The sequence below is a fragment of the Corvus hawaiiensis genome, chromosome 3, assembly GCF_020740725.1.
Source record: "Corvus hawaiiensis isolate bCorHaw1 chromosome 3, bCorHaw1.pri.cur, whole genome shotgun sequence".
In the NCBI taxonomy this organism is placed as follows: Eukaryota; Metazoa; Chordata; class Aves; order Passeriformes; family Corvidae; genus Corvus; species Corvus hawaiiensis.
In genome coordinates this window covers 86,947,709-86,971,556 of record NC_063215.1, presented here as the reverse complement: position 1 = coordinate 86,971,556, position 23,848 = coordinate 86,947,709, and the positions used below count along the sequence as shown (strand labels likewise).

Here is a 23,848-nt window from a genome sequence, read left to right as displayed (position 1 = left end):
CCAAGAAGGCTGGATTTCAACACAATGCCCTCCAGAAGTCAAAACACTAAAGAACACCTTAATAGTCCCTTGAAACACCAATGAAAAACAGACCTCAAAGTTGGTTTAGTGCTATAAAGCCCCCTTCAGTAATCTTTTGTGTATTTTTTGCTCAGGAGCTTAACACTTTGGAGCAATTAAAAAAGAAAATCTAATTAGTGGTGTATACGGTCCTTCTGTCCTTACTCAATACATAGAGATTGATTTAAAAAATGATCATATTAACATAATGATTTCATGGTTTTGGCTCTGGCTGAAAATCTGTTTACTTCTATTTCCACAACTTCACCTTCCTAGAACTCCTCAAAGGCTGTCCTCTCAATTGTGCAGGTTCAATCTCAAAGCATTTGGATTCCTGGCACTGTTACAAGTAAGCACATGTCTTAGTACAAGAACATCAATAAATTCAAAACTTCAAAAAGGACCTGTTTAACCACTTTACTCAAGCAGTGAAAGAATTATTTCCATCTTCTAGACTCGAATTTTAAACTAGAAAACATATAGAGCAAAGAGAGAGATACTCATCTTGTACAATATAAACACCACCACACCAATCTGGGACAGATGTTCTCATAAAATGTGAGCTATCTACACACACAACTATACAAAATATTACATAACTATACAGATGCACGTTTCTCATGAACTGCTACTGAGAAACAAAGTACTTAAAACCTCACCAACTTTATGGATATAATGTATGAATTGATTGTATCATTACCACATTTTATCTGCCTGTTTCTACCACCTTCTCTACTGCACAATTAAAAATTAACTGAGCACACTCACACAGTTCCATCAGTTTTTTTCCAGGTTTCTTTAAGCTGCATGAAAATGTTATAAAATCTGGCTGTTTAGAGTTGTGTAGTAAATCATCATTAAAGTTGTAGAGCAGAAAAACAAGAGTAGTATGCACTTGGTACTGCACTTTCCCAACACAGGCACCTGATACAAATGGGATGTGGATGCCCTGCAGACTAGAGCAAGCCTCACAGTACCTGCCATCAATCATCACATTACCCAACCATTAAGAAACAAATCAAAATACATAAGAAGCTATACACCGGACCACACAGTCCTATTTGTCTTCCTACAGCATCTTCAGACTGCCGGCTCTCAAAACCTTTGAGGCATCATCCAAACTAATGATTGCAAGGCTTTATTCATTCTTTTCATTATAATCCTTGTCCTGTGGGTACACTGCAATAGAAATACTTTTTACCACAGTGATGATACTGGCGAACAGGAGGAAAACCCCCACTATTTGGTGTCATAATACTATTTTTTATTGGAACAGCTTCTACAGCATGCAGGTTGACAAGTGCATTAGGTAAAACCTGTTTCTTTCTCTATGAGAACTTTTCCTGTACCTTGGCAGATTTATTGTTCTGATCTTTCTTCAATTGTTACACTCGTGCTGATAAAATATGAAAAGTTTTGTCTCTTTCTTAATATCCTGATGGAAACTTACATATAAGATAAGTAGGTCAAATTTCTAATTTTCTGTCTCAAATGCTGATTTAGGGAACTTAAGGGAAAAACTATGCTTGAAGGGTGAACAGAATTAGACAGATAAAATCCAACACAACATTCTTTCTTCAAAGCTCTTCCAAGCAGAAGAAATGTAGGATACCTACAGAAAATAGGCTTATGAACAATGTGTAGTGTTGACAAATATTGCTTGCACCATTTAAGTAGCTTCCTAGGAAGTGGAAGTGATTCTAGTGTGAAAGAACATGCTGATTTTGGCTGGGATAGAGTTAATTTTCTTCACAGTAGCTAATGGGGCTATGTTTTTGGCCTTGTGGTTAAACCATGACAAATGTTCACCTACATGGCATGCTGCTCATGCCTGAAGATGTCACAGGACTTCTGGGTAGTATTTTGTAGCCAATGTTTTCTTGTCAATTCCCATGACAAGAAGGTAATTTATTTTAAAAATGAAAGTTCGCTGAAAATTCAGGATCTGGAAAAGAAAAGTAACTCGTGGTACCAGGTTTATTCGTGTAAGGCACTACAAAGATAATATGTAGATTGCTGAGCACATAATGTAAGAACCTCAGGGGAAAATGAGGTAATACAAAATCAGTAGATTTAGTTGACTGAACATTAAAGTTATGGTATCAAATTAAGGTCATCTCCTCATTTTCTTGCAAAACACACTAAATGGAAAACATACAAGCATGTACAGACCAAACAAGCACAAATCAAAAATAAGAGAACTACTGAGCAAAGTTAGCCAAACATTTAACAGACATTTTTCATTGTCTCCTAGTTTCATCTGCTTTACTCCAAGGAGCTTTTACTGGTGCCATTTGACAGTCCAAATAACAAGCTTTCATTTCTTCTTGCTAAGCGCACACAAAAAAATTTTCCAACAGGACTCTTCAGTTTAGTATCTATAGCACCACAGCAAGCTTTGAAATTACTCTTCCATGAAAACCAGCTAAACATTACAACAGCTAACAGATAAAGAAAATACAATTCAGTAATACCACAAGCAAAGCAGATTAGTTTGCAAGGGCTATAGTGGCAAACATTCCATCTTGTTTAGGTATACCTCCATGGCTACACAGAAAAGAAAATCCAGTCTTTCTGTTTTGGAGAACTATCTTCCAGTTCCAAACTCAGAGAGTTCTTTGGCAAACAACACACACAGCATTGCCACGGATTATCATGTGTTACTTGAGAAGTCTGCACCTGTACCAAGAGCAAGGTAATGCAGTAACCTCCCTTCACTGCAGAATAAGCCAACTTGTATCACCACACATCTGCTGCAAGCTAACAACACCCACCTATGGAATAACTACAGTTCAGCTCAACAAACAGTAACTTGAAACACGTTTTGAAAGAATGACTTCAGAGAAAATTTCCCCTGGACTCCTTAAAGAGCAAGAGCATTTACTCAAACAGGAATACCCTACCTTTCTGCACATAAATGCAAATATAGGCAAAAATTATTTTGGAAACACAGACTGCTAGAACATTACCGCTACCTACACACCCACCCCTTCCACAGGAGGTATGGCTTCCAAGAGTGGTACTGGTGGAACAGATTGTGTGAGTTCTCCTTAATCCACACAAAATCAAAGCCTGAAGAAGACCTGATCTAGTGCAGGTAACTTGGCTGAGTGCACACGTGATTCTTCAGGACAGATCTGATGCAGAAGCAGCAACTTCCACCTGGCAATGACCTAACATGTTGCTACTAACACCAGCTCTGTGAGACATTATTCATCTATATCCTGCATGTAGAAATAAAGGCATCGAAAGAACCCAAAGCAGGTAAAATTTAGTCTCAATGCAAACATCAGCTGTCTATACTGTATCTTCAATCAGGGTAAGTCAATGTACTCCAAACAGTTTTCTGCTCAATACTCTTCATTTCAAGGGCAGGATTTCCAGAACACTGTCACAATCATTAGACTTAAACTGATTACTCCTGTATGTCTTGCTTTTACAAAGATTAACTGAAAACAGAGTATATTTATAGAATTATGTTTAACAGGATTCTCAGGTGAACTATCTGCCATACTAATCCTTTTATATGTACATTTCTGTCAGCAAAGCAACAATATTTATTTCCATTTGGCATTTGCAAGGTATGGTTACTACCCTTTACTCTGAAACTATAACTGCTAAATATAATGCAAAACCTAATTCCTTGATCCCGCAAAACACGTACCTGAGTCGCAAGATCTTTTGGTTGGTGTGGTTAACGAGGCATGAGCTGTACCTGTGCATGGCCCACCTGGAAACAGAGAAGAGTGTATGTCTCAAAACACCATCTATATTTAACATTTACAACCCATCAAGATTATACTTAGGAACATAAAACACTGAGGAGCACTTGTCTTTGGAGAGCACATATGGAAGCAGTCTACTACTCTCAGTACTTCTTACCCAGATGAACCTGAATGTCTTGAGGTAAAAAAAATAAGATGAAAAGTTGGGACAAAGTTATACTTCTGAAAAATACTGTATAAATATTTCAAGAGGCATTTTTAGGAAAATACTCATCGTAATTGCAATTCTAGAAATGTATCTAAGTAACCCACAAGTAACACAAGGGACAAAGTGATCACTTCTCTGATATCAAACCTTGCTACTGACCCCAGTAAGGTAACGACTTAGCCTCTCATCTTGTTCTCATTATGTGTTCTAAGTGTGGCACAAGCATATGCTAACAAACTCTTCCTATGTTTAAGGTTTTTCAGCTCTGGACTCTTGCCCACTCATTTGGTATCTGCTTGGTAGTAAATTACTTTCTGGCTTTTTTCTCAACATGCATCATTGTTGAGGAGTTCTCCAGAGATCTTGTTAAAATAGCAACCAATTGAGTATACACAGTGACTTGCAGTAAAAAGAAATAAATAAAAATAAACTCCATGCAGGGAAGCCAAGACGAATTGACAGTAGCATTACCAATGGTAATAACACATCATAGCTTTGAAAATTGGCTATTATAAATGGGAAGATGCTAGAGAGCCTGAAATTGAGTTAGACCTACTAGAGTTTGGCTATCAAAATACCAATAATCAAGTTTGCAGTGAACTGCCTGTGATACAGTAATACTTGCTGGCAATACAACAGAGCTTAGTATAACAGAATAACCTTTAAGTCTTTGTGCACTGAAAAATACTAAAATTACTTTCCTCTCCCTTTTTTTTTTTTTTCCCCCCCAATCTTTGCATATCTGGAAAGCAGCACTGTGACTGTGGCAATGTTTTTACCTTTTCAAGTATTTTCAAGCCTGGCCTGTTAGTAACCTGTTTCTTTTTGCTTCTCTCTGGGAAGCTCACTCTTGAAGTTTTCCTTCATTTCTCTTTTTCATTAAGTATCAGGGTCTCAGGCAACTTTGTCTACTCTGCAAAACTTATAGCATTGTAACACTGAAAAAAACCCAAAATTCTGCAGTTTCCGGGGAAAAGATGTGAAGAAGTTACTTTGGTGCATTTGATTTCAGTGAAGTCCACTTGGGAACAGAGTTTTACACTCTCAATTTTCCAGAGAAGGACCAATAAACTTCTTGAGTTTTTTTGTTCTCCCAAGAAGTCCCTCCAGCAATACACACCATTTCATACCTGTGCAATGGGTAATCTTTTAAGGGGTGGTTACAATGGTCAAGAAACCAGTTCTTGGCCTGCAGGCAAACACTGAGGTCACTCATCAGGGCCTGGCCTGAGGTTAAGCAAAGCATCAGCACATGGGAAACTACTGACCATGACACAGGAAACTGCTGTTTGTGACAGGCAACAGCATAAGCAGCTGGCAGATGTTACAGACAGTACTGCGAGGCACTGTTGGATTCTGCTGGTAAGGAGAGAGCTGGTGAGAAATGGCTGAACTCCACAGTAAGGGGATAGGTGTAGTGGGGACCTCTCTGTAGGGTCAAGTCTATATATGAGAAGAGACAAGCTTGCTTTTGCAGTGAGGAGGACTGGGAGTCCCGTGGTGGGTCCTGTCCTAGCCAACAATAAAGCATCATGGATGGATGGATGGAGCATCCTGGTATCACCAAGGTGGTGTTGGCTTCAGGCCTGACAGCACTGGCAAGCAACAATCTCTTCTCAACAACCAGCAATGGTCAAGTAAGCAGAAGTAATTTTTTACAACATAGTATTTTCAATTTTTTTATATTCTGGCCTAGAAAAATTATCTTGATCTATGTTAGTAATACTATTACAAAAGGCTCAAAAAATGCCTAGTCTAAGGTTTGGTGCGTTTGGGAAGAAAATCAATACTGAAACAGAATCCTTACCAAGTTTTCTATTAAAACCTTCTGGATATTCAAAAAACTACAGAGCAGGTCTGTTAAGTCAGTCTCTACTTTCACACACCACATATTTGGTTTCAATACAGGATACCCTGTAAGCAATAAAATCAACAGGGTATGGAATTTCAATGAACTGACTTTAAATGCAGCTGCCTCTTAAAATGCAGCAGCTCTTCTGTAAATAATTTTAGTTACATTCTCCCAGTTTTCACTGAATAGACAGTGAGAGGCATCATCACCGTGGACTAACAAATAAGACTAATCCTTTCAATTACTGTACAGTAAATATTTACACTAGCTGATACTTTCAGCATCCAGCCAAATATAAGAACTTTATTTCTCACTCTCTAAAGTACAGTAAGTTGGTATGCATTCTGCACTTCCCTGTGTCAGAGTTTTTCTGTTATTTATTCTTCCCTCATTAGGTATGGCTTTCATACAGCTTTGATTTGTATAGCACAGCACCAGAGTTTCAATAAAGAATATCTTGGGATTTGCATGCATATACACTAGTGCCTAATAACCAGTGAAGGCAGAATGTACTTTGCAGCATTTCCTTCTGCTACTCCTTTTGTTCCACCATTAAAAATGTCATGCATAATTCAGTACTATGGGCTTGACTGTGCAGTTCTATGTGGAAGTCACCACGTGGCATCTTTTGGTATACACAACTGCTAATTCAGGCATCTTTGTACTGTTTGAAACAGAACAGCATATTTCTCACAGCTTTGATAAAAATTCTATGTGTGAGAAAGAAAAGGGAAGTCAGATAACAATAGAACACCAGTCCATCTTGGCTATTCACAAAGGTAGGCTTATAACTTTCCATGATTCAGGATATATTTGCATCTTCACGGCCAAAAAGTAAGTTTTTCAAGGCTATTTAACTGTGCTACATAAAACACTTCAGTGCACAGTGAAAGGCCACACGTCTAGCTTCTAACATAACCCACAAGGCTGTAGAGCACTTTTTGCTCAGCACAAACAAGACATTAAAATGGAAGAACAGAAATACCTTTCTATTCTATATCCAATTAACAGATAACACAACAGCTTCTGCTCCTGTTTTTTCCAGTGTATGGTTTCTGACATTTGCAACTCCTCTTTCAAACAAAAGCAGCCACTGCCCAGAGATAATGTAAACCCAACAGCAGATGATTATAAATACAAAAGTACTAAAAGCTACTGGAGAAATTAGCAGAATTGTGAGAATTTTGAGAATTCTCAAATTTACAAATTCAAACACAGAATTAATAAAGGACAAAACAAGATCCTTTTAGTCGAACCTTATATATTAATACAAAAGGTCTTGTTAATGTAGTTGCATTTTTCTGGCTTTTGATATCTTACTGTTAGCTGTACTCAAAATGCATTGATTGGAAAGACAGATTCAAACCCAATTTCTCTAAGTAATCCAAAGCAGTAAAATTGTATATATTGCTTGTTTTTCTATGGATACATTAATATTTCTATTATTTACTATTGTAGACTATTCTAAATTCTGTATGTTTAAATATTCTTTTCGAATGCCCTTCTGCATCGTCCACCTCCCTTCCTGAACTATGTTAACTGCTGCCAAGTAGCATTTGTCCTGAGGACATCTCTGAGTCAGGGCAACTTGTTGTTTCCCCTTCCTGAAGTCTGTAAAGTGACTCCACTCAGTCAGAGCCTCCTGTGCAGGAAGAAAGTTCAATACTAGGAGTGTTTAACTCCCTCTTCTTGCTGTTCCACTAAGTTTGAGCCCAGAGTGCACACATAAGGTAGATTTGAACAGTACTTGGAAGCACTTACTGTGTAGACAAAGAGATGAGAATGGAACAAAACTAAGCTAGCACATGAGTAAAAAGTCTAAATTACAGTAATGCATTGAAACAATTTCACATACCACAAAAACTGCAAGCCAGATAATGAACAAACATGAAAAATAAGCAAAGGAGCCTGAAGCTCAGTAACATTTGATCACAGTAATGTAAGGACAGAGGAACTCCACCTTGGGCTTTTGGTACTGTCATGGTTCCTGCCCAGGTAAGCCACACTGACCCCCTGAAAATGCAACAGGCTGAAAGAAGCTAAGAGCAGAATTTCCTTGGACAGCAGTGTTCTAGCCAAGACACGAACAATTTCATGACTATTTGCAATACAGGAAAGAACCCACCTTGGGAAACGTGTCCAAACCAGTAACCTAGTTATACATTTCCTCAACTGGGAGAGACATAATCTAATTAAATCTACACAACTGAGTCTGAAGACAGTCACTGATTATGAACACCAATACATAAACAAACAGAAACATAAATCTCTAAGTTCAGTCTGCACAGACAGACTATACTGTCTTTCAGGAAAAAAGGCAAAAGAACTTTACAACACTTAAGAACTCCTTATTTGCTGCAGAATGGGCAAGATGCATGATCATCTAAGTGATGCCATTACTAAACACTCAAAAGGATTATATCACATAAAAATAATTACTTTTTAAAATCTAGTTTTACAAATCTGCCTTTAAGTACTTTTGTGGATTTTTTTCTGCATGAAGCTTTTGGAGAAGGAAATGAAACATAGACTGCTTTGTTGCTGAATGGATGGTAAATTTAACAACTATAATGAAGTAAAGGGAGACAGGATTCAGATTCCACCCTCTTCTCTACTACTGTCTCACTGTTACCTGTTTTTCCTCAGTAATAGACGTGATATTCTCCTACTTTGTAGGTGTAAGTTGAACTGTAAAATGTGGTTTGAAACTGTGAAAGTTGAACTGAAAAAATGTTTTAAAACCAGCAGTTAAATTACATTTTTATAAGCAATTTTATTTAACCTCAAAAGCTGTGCAGCTCTAACCCACATTTTTCTTATGCGACCATATTTCTGTTTCATGTTCCACTGGATCCTTTCACTCTAATAAATGGAACCCTAGGATACACTGTCTACTCTGCAATGTGAAGTGACTATAAATCAGAAGGAACAATTAACAGTGGTATTACTTCCCTAGTCTTTATTATGTTTCAAATTATCATGCCACAGACATGGGAAGAAGTGCTCATTTCATAAATCTTTGTGCCAGATCTTTGCTTAAGTTGCTAGAAAACACAGATATTTTATATGTTCTTTATATGAAACTGAGACTGTAGGGAATAGATGGAAACTTACAGAAAAGCCTTCACTGAGGAAAAGATGATGAGGACAGTTTTTATTCAAATTTCTAACTGCCTTTATGTCCAGTACTGGCACCTAATACTAGTGGCATTTCTCAAAAGACAACTCAAATAGCCCACAACTCAATATGGTTTTACATTTGAAAGCATTCTTACAAATTCACAGAGAAAAAGTCCTTGCATTGACATTAAGTTATATGAATTTTAAGATAAATATTTAAAAAAAAACAGATTCAATGACAATCAAACCAAAAAACTGAGTTATTTAATTTTAACATTAAAAACAGTAGCAAAAGACTATTTGTAAATAGCTTCTAATGAAAACAAGGCTAAAAAAAAATCCCAGACAATGTAAAACAACTTGTACTATTATCTAATTTAATACAAGCAAAAGCCTGAGAAAATAGCTAGTTCTTATTCTGCAGCATAGAAACTCAAAGATGCCTATAACATCATAAAACAGCCAGGTGCATATCGTGTATTAGAGGTGTGATACAAGACACGAAGTTGACTACAATGATAAAGAACACATGACAATCTTGTGAGTTGATAAAGAAAATTAGAATTATTCACCACTACCCAGCTGCAGGTTTCTCAGTTATGTTTGGGTACAAGTTTAATTTAGTATTGGGTCATGTGGGTCAGGTAGCCTTCATTGTAGCACAGCACAATTTTACCAGTTACTGCATTCTTTTTGAATCAGAGAAAAACATAGAAATTGGTATGAGAATAAATTAGGTTAGCAACAAAGCAAGTTACTTTCTACAACCATTTGTGACATGACAAAACCAGGCAGCTAGCTTGGTCTGTTTATACATTTAATACTTAAGAAGTGGGTATGCACATAACTCTCAGTCAGAGGTGAGCCAGAAAAAAAAAAAGTTCCCCATTCACCAAATTAGGAAATAACCAAACCAAACCCAAAACAAATCAAAAGCACAGTCCCCACCCCCCAGAAAAACAAAACCAAAACAAACAAAAAAAAAGAACTGAAAAAAATCCCCAAACAAACCAAGACAGGATGTAGAAAACTGACACCTACTGCAATAAGCAGGTGAATTCTCAAAGCCAGGGCATTTTCCAAAGTGTGCAATGAATAACATCCAAGAACAACTGTCATTTAAAAAATCCCTGTCCTTCCTTAAAAAGCACAAATTGCAGTTAAGGATATCATCATAATAACTCAAAATATGAAGTATTTTCAGAGCATACATAGAAAAGCTGTCATCTAGGACTCTGCTCACAAACTCAGGCAAAATGCAAAAACTGTGAAGTTGTTATAAATTGGTAGAAACCTTCTGCAGAGTGTCAGAGGAAAGGCCATTCAACAAGAAAGAAGCAAAGAAAGAACGCACTTGTTTATCCATTTTTCATAAAGTTATGTTGAAAAAAATGACATATATTCTTATTTTATTCCAAAGAGAAAAAATACCATTACTTTTTGAGTGCTATAGCCTATGTGGCTTTTTACACAGTCATGCTTCAACAAGCAATGAAACTCAGAGTATAAACATCCAATAGGTGCAGTAGGAAAAACAATCTCTCACCTTTCTGCCAGGTATCTTTTATAGAAACCTACTGCATCTTTGTCTCAGGACTAGTACACTTCAAGTGCATTCATTTCCCTAAAATTACTTCATAATTGGGGGTATTTCAGTGCTTTCAGTGCACACAAATTCTTAATAAAATAAACAATGTTATAAAGCATTCTTCTAACCTTATCTTGCAAATTTAAATGTTTGAGACAAAGATGTTTTAAACACTTAGTTTTCGATGTACAATGGCTCAAATTCTGAAGGGTATACAAAACCTAGCCAAAATTTACAGACATCCAGTCATGAAATACCTTTGTATTTGGGCATCTAAAATTCAGCACACTGAGAGGTAAGGTGTGGTCAGTGATCATCACCATCCTTCTGGGCTGAAATCTCCAGTGTATTTTCTGACATTCACAGCAGTTGCTCAGATGTTTATCTTCCTATAAATTCTTCAACGCAGGAATAAAGAGCATTTAACTCTTCTAGAAACATTAGATAATCCTTTTGTCCTTTTTCATTGTGGTTTTTGCTATTCAAGAAGGCCAAGAAAAGTTAAGCACACAATTAAAATAAAATCCTGTCAACCAGAGCTAAAAACTACTGAAATGCCAAATCTGATCAAGCTGCCAGAGTCAGTGTTCCTCACAGTGACATTTCTCCTGTCACATAACAACACAGTTAATTTCAAACCTGCACAGAACCAGCTTTGGCTCTGCTCATACAGTGACAGAAAAATGATGTGACAGCCCCAAAGAAAGCATTGAAGGCCTGAAACTAAGCAAAATTATTCCATGTGCAGTGTGACCTTTTCTTTACCAAAATACATAGAACCTTGCTTAATAAGCTGCTTTTTTAAAGAATGTTGGTGGCTGAAGGTAGGTAGGGACAGAGAGAAGTGAGGGCTGTTGTCAAACCCATTCTTTCCTGCCTGTTAAAAATAATCAAAAATCTTGCCCACCCAATAGGAAAAGGGTATCTTTGACAGACCAACTGGCTGATATAGTGACTGATACTGAAATAACTACCATTAGGAGCTCCTAAATGAAAGGGGGAGATGGAAGGAAAAATGAGAACAGATGAAACTTATCTGCACATAAAGCAGCAGCAGAACAAAAGTTAGACTGATTTAACTACCTGTTAAGAAATGGATCAGTAAAATCCATGCAGATCTAGACTAACAAGAGCTATACCAATATCAATATTACTCTTTGTCTGCAAGTTTATTTCAGGGAATTTACTGCAATTGGTGAGACCAGAAGGTTTTGGATAGAAACAGGCAACTCAAGAAGTATATGTGGAGGAGGAGAAAAAAAAAAAAAGAATTCCATAGAATTCCCCCCCTGCCAGTTTCAACAGCATTTTTAAAAAGTCAGTAATCAGTATTATTTCATAAAAAATCAAACACATGTGAAGGAGGGGGAAAAATTACTTGTTTCACTGTCTCTGGGTATAAATCTTAAACACATTTTTGTTGACTGTAAATATAATGTTGAGAACTACCTTTCACCTATAAGGGGAAGAGATATTAATAGGCACAGCAGCCATTGTGGTAACTCTTCAGAACTGAGACTGCTGGGAGATGAAAAGTCACTACAAGCTGGTTGTATATATAAGACACTCAGGAATGCAAATGCAACTCTCACATAAAATCAAAACAGTAACAAGAAAACACACAAATACTTGCATACTGCCAAAGAGAACTCCTGCAAAATACAGTACAAGGAACTTTTCTCTGTATCATTCATTCTGTGTTAGAAAAAGGAATGGCTATTAAAAAACATGTACAAAAACCCTTTCACCTTCTCTGATAAAGTGATTTCTATGGTTTTCTTCAGTTGTTGTAACCTAAATGACTTTAATTGCCTAAACGACTTGCTGCAATTTTGTCCCCTCTGTTTACCCTGTGGACTCAAGTACTGCGGCAAATGCCTTGGTGCAAGACTCTCCTAAAAATCTTGAAAGGAAAGAGAGGTGAGTGAAATGAAACATGAGGATCCTCCCCTATTAGACCAATTTTCACACACTTGGGTAGGGATTACACCACAGTGATGCCACACAATTGATTTCTGGTGAATTACCACAATTCTATTCAGAACAGAACATAGCTGTATGTCATCATATGGCAGTGAAAAATATCAGTCTTTGAAGAACACAGCTGCACTAAGAGCAGTGCATACTTTACAGAATATGCTGCAAAATAAATAAACATTGCACGGAAAAAGACACCCTCAAACTAAAATCAAGAAGATGTTTAAATTTGGGCATTCCTCATTAAAGGAAAGAACCTAGCACAATGTGATCATTATCCAGCAGAAAAACTCCATCTGTATATAACTATTTCTAACAAATGGTATTAAGCTTCATTAAAGAGGTAGTAGGGATGTGAGAGAAGGCAGAGCTGGAAATACATCTCTCCACTGTATTTCACTTTAAAACACACCAGCAGGAAGTCATAAGGAGAGTTTTTTTAATAGGCAATATTTTCAAATGCTCTGCAGGCTGTGCTGCCTAATACCCATCATGTTCAGTGTATGCACACAGGCTCGCAGCAATTCAGGATGAAGGACACTATTTAAGTTCTTCCCCATCCCTGTAATCACCTTCCCACTTACCAAATCTTTCTCAATCACAACAGAAACACTTCGTTGTAACACAGTTTCATTTCTACCTGAAAAAAATTTCAGAAAAGCTGACCCAGTAAGCACTACAGAAGCACCCCGTGACACTGGCTCATAAGCAAGCAGGGTTGCTGAAGTCCCCTGCACCATGAAGGTCCAAATGTGTTGCTGAAGCATAATGTGTTTTCCTGAATTCTCCAGGAAGCTTGTTTTAAGGCCTTGTTTTTACAGCAGGCTACAGGTTTCCCCTGAAGAAGCACTGAACAGAAGGAAGAGATGGAAGGGTGGTCAGCAGCGACCGTGTACACGAAGGAGAGACACGAGTTACATGGCAAGTTTAGTCTTATGACAAGAACTAGTTACAGAACATTCACATCTGAACACTTGTATTTCTGACAATGTTCTCAAATACAGTTAGATAACAACGTCACAGTTTAAAAGTTTTACTTTAGTCTATAGTCTAATAAACCACCACAATCCCAAAATGACATTTTACGCTTTGTCCACAGCCAACCTGCACAATTAAAAACTCTTCTTACCTGTAAACAGAATAAATACTTGGACAACTCAGCAAAACCATCCTATGCAAATAGTTAACACGACTGAAAGCAAGACTTTTTATTCCTAGTGATTTGTCAACATTGTTATTTCCAGCAGTTGCCTAAATGTTTAAGAACCAGAGTAGCTCTTGCAAATTTCCTACTGAAAACCAAGTATTTTCTTGCAACATGTAGATCTATTTACTGGCCACAACCTAAAGTAATCTCAGCTCAAGGGGGTTTCTCTCCATGGAGCACCTTCTAAAATAAATCTACAACTGGAGAAAAATGAAGCTACAAATTACACATTGGAGCTTAGGTTGTAGAATGAAGATTTTAAAACTCAACAGATTAGATGCAAGATGAACTTTATACAGAGATTTAGAGTAATTTAAAAGTAAATTTTATGTCACTGTGTTTGCTAAGCATTCTAACTTACCTTTGGGGAGAATTTTTGCCTGACAGTTCAATAAAGACAAAAGATAGGTCATGAAAGAATAGATAAATTACCACATAAAATAAGTTACATGCAAGTAGCAGTCCAGACAAATATGCATTACAGTCAGTGTTATGTGCAACTGCAGCAACAAAGAACCAACATGTTTAAAAGTCAAATTTCACAAGATACTGGTGTTGATGCTAGAATATACATATCAATTTACCACTAATGTGAGAAGGACTTTCTCACAATTAAATTCTTTCCCACAGATCAAATGGCTATAAAGTTAGTTAAAAACTCCTATTTGTTCTTCAGTTAAAGCCATCAATGTCTATTTTGTGAATAGCTTCTAACCTTTCCCTTCATCCCAAAAGCCAGGCCATTTACTTCCAGAGGGAGTCAGTGAAACATAAACCTGAGAACAAAGGAAAATGTTTATGCCTCCTTTGCTTTCACTTAGGACGTGTGCACTTACATTCCTCTTTGCTCGGTGAAGTTACATTCAGTTCTGTCAAAAGTTGCTGGTTGGAGTTAGCGGCCTGCGTGGTTAGAGAGGTATTGCTGTTGTCACTGTTCGTTTCCCCAGAGAACAAATCTGACTGGCTGTTGCTTGTGCTGGGAGTAGAGTCATCATCTGGCTGTTTCTTCTGGAAATCTATCAAAACCAAGATTTTATATGTCATCACACTTGCTCAGTCTAACCATCAACTTTTATGCAAAAACCCACATGTAACAAAACTAAGCCCAAAACACTGCCAGAGGTATCTTGACTTTGATGAACACAAACAATAGCCTTCAAATTTTTACTTCAGATTTTAAATACCTTGAAAGTTATTTGCTGGAGAAAAGTATTTTCAGAATTACACAATGGTCTTGTTTCCCCAGCCATCCAAGAGCATTCAAAGCTTACCACAGCACACAGCACCATTTTTAAAAGGGTTTACACAAAGCATGTACAGAAACATAAAGGGAACAAATATCCAGTGAGGGAAGAACCAAGGCATGTAGTACAGTCCTACAGAAATGTTACACTTCTCACTGCTGTTATACAAAATCCCACCAGTAACAATTTTGGCAAAGCCAGTGTAAACAGCTACAGTTCCAGGTTAGCACGGGGAGCTGGTGAGGGATTGCCTTTGCATCACTGGTTTGATGGGGATCTGGGGGGGAACGTGTGGGAGGAGGTGGGGGAAAGGTTGGGGTGTTTCCTCCCTCCTTCATTGACTCCAGAATTGGTACTAAAAGTTGCCCGCTGATCTAAGAGCAGAGAATTAGGTATGGTAAGTAAATCACTAAAATACATTAAAACTGTGTACAACTGAAGCCAAAACAATTTGGCTTCAAAGCTTTTTGGCTGTTGGGGTTTTGTTTGCTTGTTTGATTTGGTATTTGGGGTTTTTTTTGGTTGGTTGGTTGTTAGGTTTTTTTTATGAGCAAGTGCCAAGTCACACTTGTCTCCAAACTGCCCCCACAGTACAAATCCCATGTGTTTGACACATGCCACCTTCAGGCTTACCTTGCCTCCAAACCAGATTCAGGTTCGAGGGGAAATATTTGCAAGTGCAAATCCCCCACTGAAAGATTCTTCCCAAACCTGCAGTGCTGATATCTGATTGATTATAGCATTAGTCTACCAGCTACACTACTGGATTTCAGTCTGGCACACTCTGCCTCTGAGAAGCACACCTCCCAACCAAGTAAATTTTGGTTTGCTTAGTGTCTAGTTCTCTCTCACCTCTTCATTGTAAAGCAGCAGCTGAAGTGCACCACCACTTGGTATTTAAGTACATTTTTAAAAAATTACATACAAGGGTAGAATTTATTCAATACACAAATACACAGATAAATCAATATTTGCTTGCTCATTATTATGTCATGACAGAGAAGAAAACAGAGCAGTCTATAAATATTTGCAGATGACGATGTGTTAGAAACACAGGTTGCCAACATGACTCACTGGGATTGGGAAGCACTACAGTCAAACAGTCCCTAAATGCTGATTTAGGATTTAAGTGATTTGCCAGAAAAATTAAGCCTTAACTTCTGCTGTGGAAGAGTCAGCCAGAAGTCCAGATAAGAGAGGAGCAAGCTCAAAGCCGGGGAGGAGGAGGAAGAGGAAAAGACAGGAAATCATCCACCTCCATAATACAGCTCTGAAAAAACAGTGGGATGCTTTTTGTCAGGGATGAGTTACAGGATTAAAGATGTTCTACTCAGGCCTCACTACTTGTCAACAAAGTTTAACCCAAATTTGGCTTCTGGATTTGTGTGTTTCTGCAATCAAGAAGGCTTCAAGCACTTTTCTGCACCAGCCACAATCAGGCAGCTGCAGCAATTGTAACAGTTCCGAGCTGCCACAGCAGCAAAATCCACTGTGGCAGTGAAATGCTCTTTGCCTCCATGAACCCATGACCTTCTGTTCAGAACTAACTTTTACTCAGACTGCAAATCAATTAACTTTTGAAAAGTTTTAGCCTGCTCAGTTGAGTGGAACCCAAGAATACCTCCTGCCCCTGTTTTAACCCTTTCTTCATTACAGACAAGAGTACTTGAGAAAAGCCTTAAGACCAATGATCCCAAGCGCCCAAAATACAAGAACTGTAACTGAAGCTGCCTTGTATTTCTTCCATGTATTGGGGGGGCATTTGGCTTCTGTCAACCGGGACTCTCATTAACACAAATAATTGCGGATCACCTTGCTCTCCCTGCAAACACCATAAGGGTTGGCAACATCTCCAGGAGAGCTGTGCCTGAATAAATCCAGTTAAGCCTTAACTGCTTAACAAATAAAACAAAAATACACACATGATACAGGCAGGACCCTGGCAAGTTTTGAAAGGTAAGCTTTATCCCAATTAAAATCAGAATGCAATTCTGTTGACAGAACAATGACCTCACCTAAAAATCTCAGCACAAGGAAAAACCAGCACAAGAGTTGGCAAGACATTAATCACCATTTGCAGAAGTTCCTATTTAATTGGAAAGGCATGAGAAACACTTTAATTTAATTTTTTTTTTTTCATTTTTACTGAGACTTCCACTATGCTAGCAAAATCTGTGCCAAAACACACAAGGGTGACCAAAAATCCATCAAACCTGCATTGCCCTTTCCTAGCTAATGAAATGCATCTTTGCAATTTTTAACACAAACCTTTTCCATCTGTCAAAAAAGATGTTTTCTTTTTCTTCTCGACATTGTCTCCCTTTCTCCACTGCCTTTAGGTTTGGTGATTTTGGTTTTTGGGACTTTTTGGTTGGTTGGTTTGGGATTTTTTGGGGTGGCTGTGGTGGGGTTTTTCTTATTAAACAGCAAAGCACCCCATTGTTAACTGCATGGCAGAGTCAGCATCAAAGTAAGATATGAAAATTTGCTATTTCCGGCATGGGGGAATAGTAGAAGGAAAGATCTATCAAGAAACTATTACTGCATGGGAGAGAAGCTGCTAGGAGTAAGTAACTGTCAGTTAAGCTCCAAAATCCTTTTGCTTCAAAAGGATTTTTTTGAGTTCAAGGGTTACACACCCAGTATCTCAAATAGTTGTGCAAGAACAGAGTATCTCAGCCAGAGCTCTCATGCACTGGATATTAATACTAAGAGCGTTATTTTTGTTTTGTTGCTTGGTATTTCTTTGTAAACAAAACAGCCACTATGTGAACATACAGACATGATACAAACATTTCATATTCTATATATACAGTGAATTCTAATAGCTTAGACTAAAATGAAGGCAAGAAGCTGCATTTGTTCCCAGACTTCAGGTAAGAAGTTCTTTTGCAGGATAATCTTTTGCCCATTTTTATTAATAAAATAACATTAATAATGAAAGCCATTGCCTTTACAGCTTCTGATTCTAACCCATAAAACCAGAGCTGCCACACAAAATCACACCTTCTGCACAGCCCTAAAACTTGCAAGTTCAGTTGTCCAGTTACTGTTAGCAGGTTATGGTAAGGAGCCTGAAAGAGCCTGTCTTCCCAGCATGTTCTTTTCACCCACTGCCTCAAGAAAAAAATATTTAGAACATCCAACCCCTTCCACCACCTAGAACACCTGATTCTGTGACACAGAAATCAGACAGTCCCAGTTCCAGTACTTAGCCTTCTTCAGCCATCAACATCGAACGAAATACCTAAGAAAATCTTGAGTCCTCAACTTTTGCTTAACGAAGGACTCTGTGACCAAGCAGGGAATGACCCTTCACAGTTTCTGGTAACTTCTGTGATTACTATCAGTTGAAACTTAAGGTAAAGGCAAGTATGAACGATATCAGCATATCACAAAGCATTTCTTTTGAAAAAGACAGGCATGTCCAAGTATTACATGAAATGACTGAACACTAAGCCAGACTGTTTCCTTGTTTGCACTCCTGCTGTGGTGTAAGAAATCACGCCATCTCCAAAAATCTCCTTTTAGGTTATTTTAAGGGTCCAAGTTACAAACAATCGCTGGTCTCTGACCTATAACAGATGTTTCCATTAAAAAGAATTAAGTTCATTCAAATACATTATGGAAGAGATGTCAGAGTAAACAGCATGCTAAGAGGAGAAAATTAGAGTTTTTAAAGTAGTTATTTTGACTGATAGTAAATATGGCATTTCCTTACTCTTCAATCCTACAGTTCGCATAAAACAGCAACGTGAACTAGCAAGAAGGTTGTTTGGAGAGTGTTAGCTTCTTACACCACATTAAATGCACATTCTGCATGGTTCTTATTCCCAGAGCAACTTTTTCTTTTACAGAGCATAAATTAATGTGTTAGTGTAACATCAAATGTCTCTAGTCCATCAGCATCCCAATGTACGTAACAGACTTACTGTAGTGTAATCAAGAAACAGTTCCACAATTAAAAGAAACTGCTTTCTGAGAGTACTCTATGGGAAGTAACACAAATGTTATTGTCCTGGGTTGCAGTGTATTCTATTACCATCCTCATGAGGTGTTGAAACCAGGTGGGGCAGTGTTTCCTTGCCTCCTCCCCCCAGACTATCTTTCTGTTAATGACCCATCACTGTCCTGCCACCTGACTCAGAGATAACTCCCTCCGGACTATCTTCTGTTAATGAGCCTCATCAACACTTGGCCTCATGACTCATTACCCCATTGTGAGATGCTCCACCCAGAGGGAGGAACCAAGCATTCCATCCTGGATATAATCTGAGATTCCGAACACCACAGACACCCTTTCCACTGGATTCCCAGAGGACAGGAGCTACACAGCTCCCACTGGACCTTCTGAGGAAGAGCAGACCCTTTCTACAAGATCACTGCTTCAACAGAACCATATCCACCACTTCAGGAGGACTGCAACCACCATTCTACCAGACTGCTACCACCACCCTGACTAACAGGGTGTCAGGTTGTATCCTGACTCTGTCAGTTTGAACCAGTGTTTTCTTTTTTTTTCCTATTTTTTAATTTCCCTATTAAATTGTTATTCTGACTTGGTGCCTCCCACTGGTTTGTTTTCAAACTAGTATAGTTATGACATTGAAACTGCTACTGTGGAATCTTTTTTTTCTTTTCTTCATGTGTCTGTTCACAGAACTGAGAACAGAGAAACTGTTCACATATGACCAGGGAATAGAACTGAAAGTCCAAAAGATTTTATTTACTTACTGAGAACTCTTCACTGACTTCTCTGATTCATAGCTTACTGACGGCATTTCCAGTGTCATTCATACATAACTACTTTTTGCATAATAAATTAAGGTAAAATGGATAAAACCTTCCCTTTCAGTACATACTTGAATCTAGAGCTCCAATAACGGTCTGGCAATAAAACTCCACTTGGAAAGAGAACTTTTAGCTTTTTTCTTTTTAAATAACACGCAGACAGAAAGATGCATTAGCCCACTTGGAGAATAAACACAGATATCCAGCTATTAGAGGAATGCACCATAGAATGTGCACAAGCATTTGCATTAAGAGATGACAAACAAAGTCATAAAAAGGAATCACAGGTAAGTATTAATTATAGTAAATTATATTTATAAATATGTAAATAAGATGTGTTAGACTGGAGAGTATAAAATAACAATTGCAGTGTATTCTTATATGAGCTATCAGCAGATCTCATTGCTTTCATAGTACAAAGCACCAAAAGAATTAACAGACAGTAAAGAAACCAGAAACTTGAATTTCTGTAAAACTGAACTTAGAATTATGAGCGTGTATGATACAGGAGAGCTATTCAGCTCTTAGGGGTTTTGTTCATAAATACAACATTTTCTCTTTTTCTTGGCTTCTCTTCTTCATGAAGAAAAACTGAAAAGAGTTTTTTATGCTAAGTTATCCTTTACGATTGCTATACTTTTAAAAATTGCAACACCTTATTCATATTTTGGGGATTTAATTTGGTGGGTTTTTGTTGTGGGGTTTTTTGTTTTGGTTGGTTGGGTTTTTGAGGGGTGGGAGGTCGGGGGGTTCTCCCCAGGAAGTCTGATAATGTGTTTTGAGCTGGTTTTCTCTCCAAAAAGACATTCCTTGCTTAAAGATGACATTCCATAATAAACCTTATTTTCCTTGGCTCAATAAAATGATTCTTCCCCAAAGCTACAAAGGAAGCTCTAGATTTGACTACCAGATTTTGCCTATTATTTAGCAAGAAAAGTCATGAATAGCTAATAAATAAAGACTAGCAAGACAACAAGTGTAACATTGTTACAGATGACCTTCAACTTAAGATCCAGGTCATTAATATATATGCAGACATGTTTTTAAGGAAGGAAAATGCAGTTTTGTACAGAAGAGTCTACAGCAACTGTATTAACCAGGCTTATAACACATTGCATGACAGACATGAAGAAAATTGCCATTTTTACAGCATATGCTCCCACCATTTCCAAAGCAGTTGTGAATCCTAAATTGATGAAGTAGGAATTTCATTATCATTGAGAAAGTATCCCCTGAGAGTGGCTTCCCCAAAGAACAAATACTCCTTGCTCTGCCTGATAATAACAATTTGCTTACTGTAGCTATTTCGGTACAGACCAGGAACAAGGTCACTGAAAACTTCTGTACCCTTGTGTCACATTTCCCACTGTTACGTAAAGCAGCAGGCTTACATTATTTCAACTAAAATTTCATTGTTCCATAAAACTCACCAACATAAAAAAGAACAAATATTATTGACTGTCATTACAGGATCCGAAGTGCTAAAATCATGAAGAGTAAACTCCTATTTTAACAATCTACTTTAAATTTACTGTTAGAGAATCCCTCAGATCCACAGTTAGCATTCATACTTTAATTTATTACTGAGCACATACAGTGAGAAAGCTCTACATAAAGGTACTGTTTCATTGCAAAACCTAAAACCAGTGCGGGGCTAGCTTATACAGCACCTGCATCTGGTAAAACGAGGATATGAAGACAATTTAATGCCCAACTAATTGAAAATTTATGGATTCTTGAACCTGTATCAAAGGATATTGGTAATAGACCAATGCAAGTTTAAAGCATGAAATATAAGTAACTGAGGAAGACAAAGCAACCACTACCATCAAACCAGCAAGAAGTATTTTATTTTTTCAATGACATGTTGAGTGGGTATTCATTAGGAAAGACATACACCAGAATGGACTAGTAGTAAGACACCCACTGAGTGGGCGAATGGCCGAGGACTCATAATTAAGATGAAAATTACATGCTCCTCTGCTAAAGATGGCAATCACAACAACTTTACCAACTCCAAGAAACAAGACAAGGAACTACAACACTTAAGGAAAAGTAAAATGCTGCAGCCATTTGAAGATCCATCTGGTACTTAAGAACAAACATTTACCATTATCTGAGAGTAATACAGTGGAGATAGAACTAAATATAGGAAAATTTTTAAAAAGTACCTGGGGAAAACATCTAAGCAGCTTGATCTATACAATTTGCTCTCAAAGACAACTTGGAAAATGTGTGACATGGGCATTTTATAACAGACGAGACAATTCTAGAAAATGCTCAAAAATATAAGTGTAAAACTAAGAGTAGCACAGAACCCATAAAAATTGCACCTTTATATTCCAGTAAATGTCTGTATGTTTATCACTAGAATTATTTTAGTATCCCTTTATGAAACTTAATAGATCAGTAAATGTACAAATTTGAACTGAATTCAGCATGTTGAGACATCAAAATTTATGCTCCTAAAGGGGGAGAAACATTGGTTCTCATGAAGGAAACTGACCCATGAACCCATAAACCAAGCACTTTGCAACAGTATTAAGTCCTATGAAACAAACTAATGAAGTGAACTTCTCAAGGGGAGTTTATAATAAATGAGAGATCTTGAAAATGGGATTGTTAACTGACAGAATTTAATTACAAATCATATTTATCCTGGACACATAAGAACTATTATTTTAATAAAAGAAATGTTTCAATTAGCTTTTCTTATACTGGAGCTATCTTTCAAGTCACCTTACCATGCCCTTTCCAATATCTAGAAAGGACCTTCCAATTTCAAGACACGTCTGTTATTTTTTAATTAATTCCTCCAGTCTAATTTATGTGGTTCCAATTAAAGTGTACATTTGCCTCATTTTCTGTCAATAATAGTCACATTTATGGTTCAAGCATCCCCAAATGTTTGACTATGCCATAAATTGTCAAGATTTTCACAAGGGACAAAAGGCCTCTGCAGCATATTAAACCTTGCTATTTTAATAGTAAGCCACTCATCAGTTCCCAGTCCCTTATTTTCAGTTAAGGCACCGTAATAACTTCCAGTACTGAAACTCTCAAAACATCTGCCAGAATTACTCATTTATCAGATTATTTTCCTTTGAACAGCCCAGAGGCTGTTCTGGAAGAGAAGGGAGAGCAGGCACTCTCATTCTTGGTCTCACTTCCCCAGAGCCAACCAAACCCATTGAAATGCGTGTCCATAAGGAAGATTAAGTATTTTCTCACCATTTAGGTTTTACCACCAAAGCAACGAATGGTGAAGTATATGGGGTAATCTTCCCACTCTTCTCAACCTTACTGCAACCTGATGCCTCTTGTAATGCACATCTGCCTTTCACATAGGAAAGCATGGAGAGGAAACTCCAAGTCTGACAGTCCCCAGCTGCTGGGGCAACAGCTTTGCAATGGTTAGTTTATACGAGTAATCTGTGACTTCAATAATCTACAGTAATATGAAGAAAACTGAAGTCATGTTTTAAATCGTACAAGTGAGAAAGCTCATTGAAATATCATCTGACACCTTTCTACCTTAGCCTCAAGCTCCAGAGCTTACTAACTATGCAAGGAGTCCAGAAGCTTAAGGCAGCAGCTGTAGTCTCCCACTTACCATTCCCTCCATCCCATTCCATAATCATAAAGAAATGCTGGAGAGTAGTGTTCAACCTGCCAACAACAACAAAAAAAGCCAACCAACCAACCAACAAAAAAGCAGGAATTCAAAGACAAAGAAAAGAAAAGTTGATTTAGGTTTATGAACCCAAAAGCTCAAACACTGCGAACTCTCCCAGCTGCCGCTGCCACAAACCACTGCGTTACATTAAATTTTGACTATGGAACACCGTGGCTCAGAAACCAAGCCCAAACTTAAGCATACCATGCTTTTTTTCAGTGAAGTTTAAATATAACTATTTCTTTTCCAGTCTTTTAGGAACAAAAATATGAATATGCACAGACCTCAAATGCCTACGTAAAATAAACATTGCTTAGGCCTCTCTGTGAGCAACAAAACATGATGAAGTTTTGAGTTAATAAAAGGTTCTTTATTTCTTATTAAAACTGTCTTTTAGAAG

General features: G+C 37.6%; 1 protein-coding gene across 4 annotated transcripts in view; it reads right to left on the bottom strand.

Moving 5' to 3' along the window:
• The window catches only part of ZFAND3 (zinc finger AN1-type containing 3), a 136,555-nt gene that overhangs the window by 33,344 nt on the left and 79,363 nt on the right, over window positions 1-23,848 (bottom strand). For 3 of the 4 annotated variants that reach the window (XM_048296605.1, XM_048296603.1, XM_048296606.1), the window contains exons 4-5: window positions 14,574-14,753; window positions 3,725-3,790 (exon numbers count right to left, since the gene is read on the bottom strand). In XM_048296605.1, the coding sequence (XP_048152562.1) occupies window positions 3,725-3,790; window positions 14,574-14,753 (246 nt within the window). The remainder of the gene's footprint in view (window positions 1-3,724; window positions 3,791-14,573; window positions 14,754-23,848) is intronic. The other variant, XM_048296604.1, reaches the window with a different exon arrangement.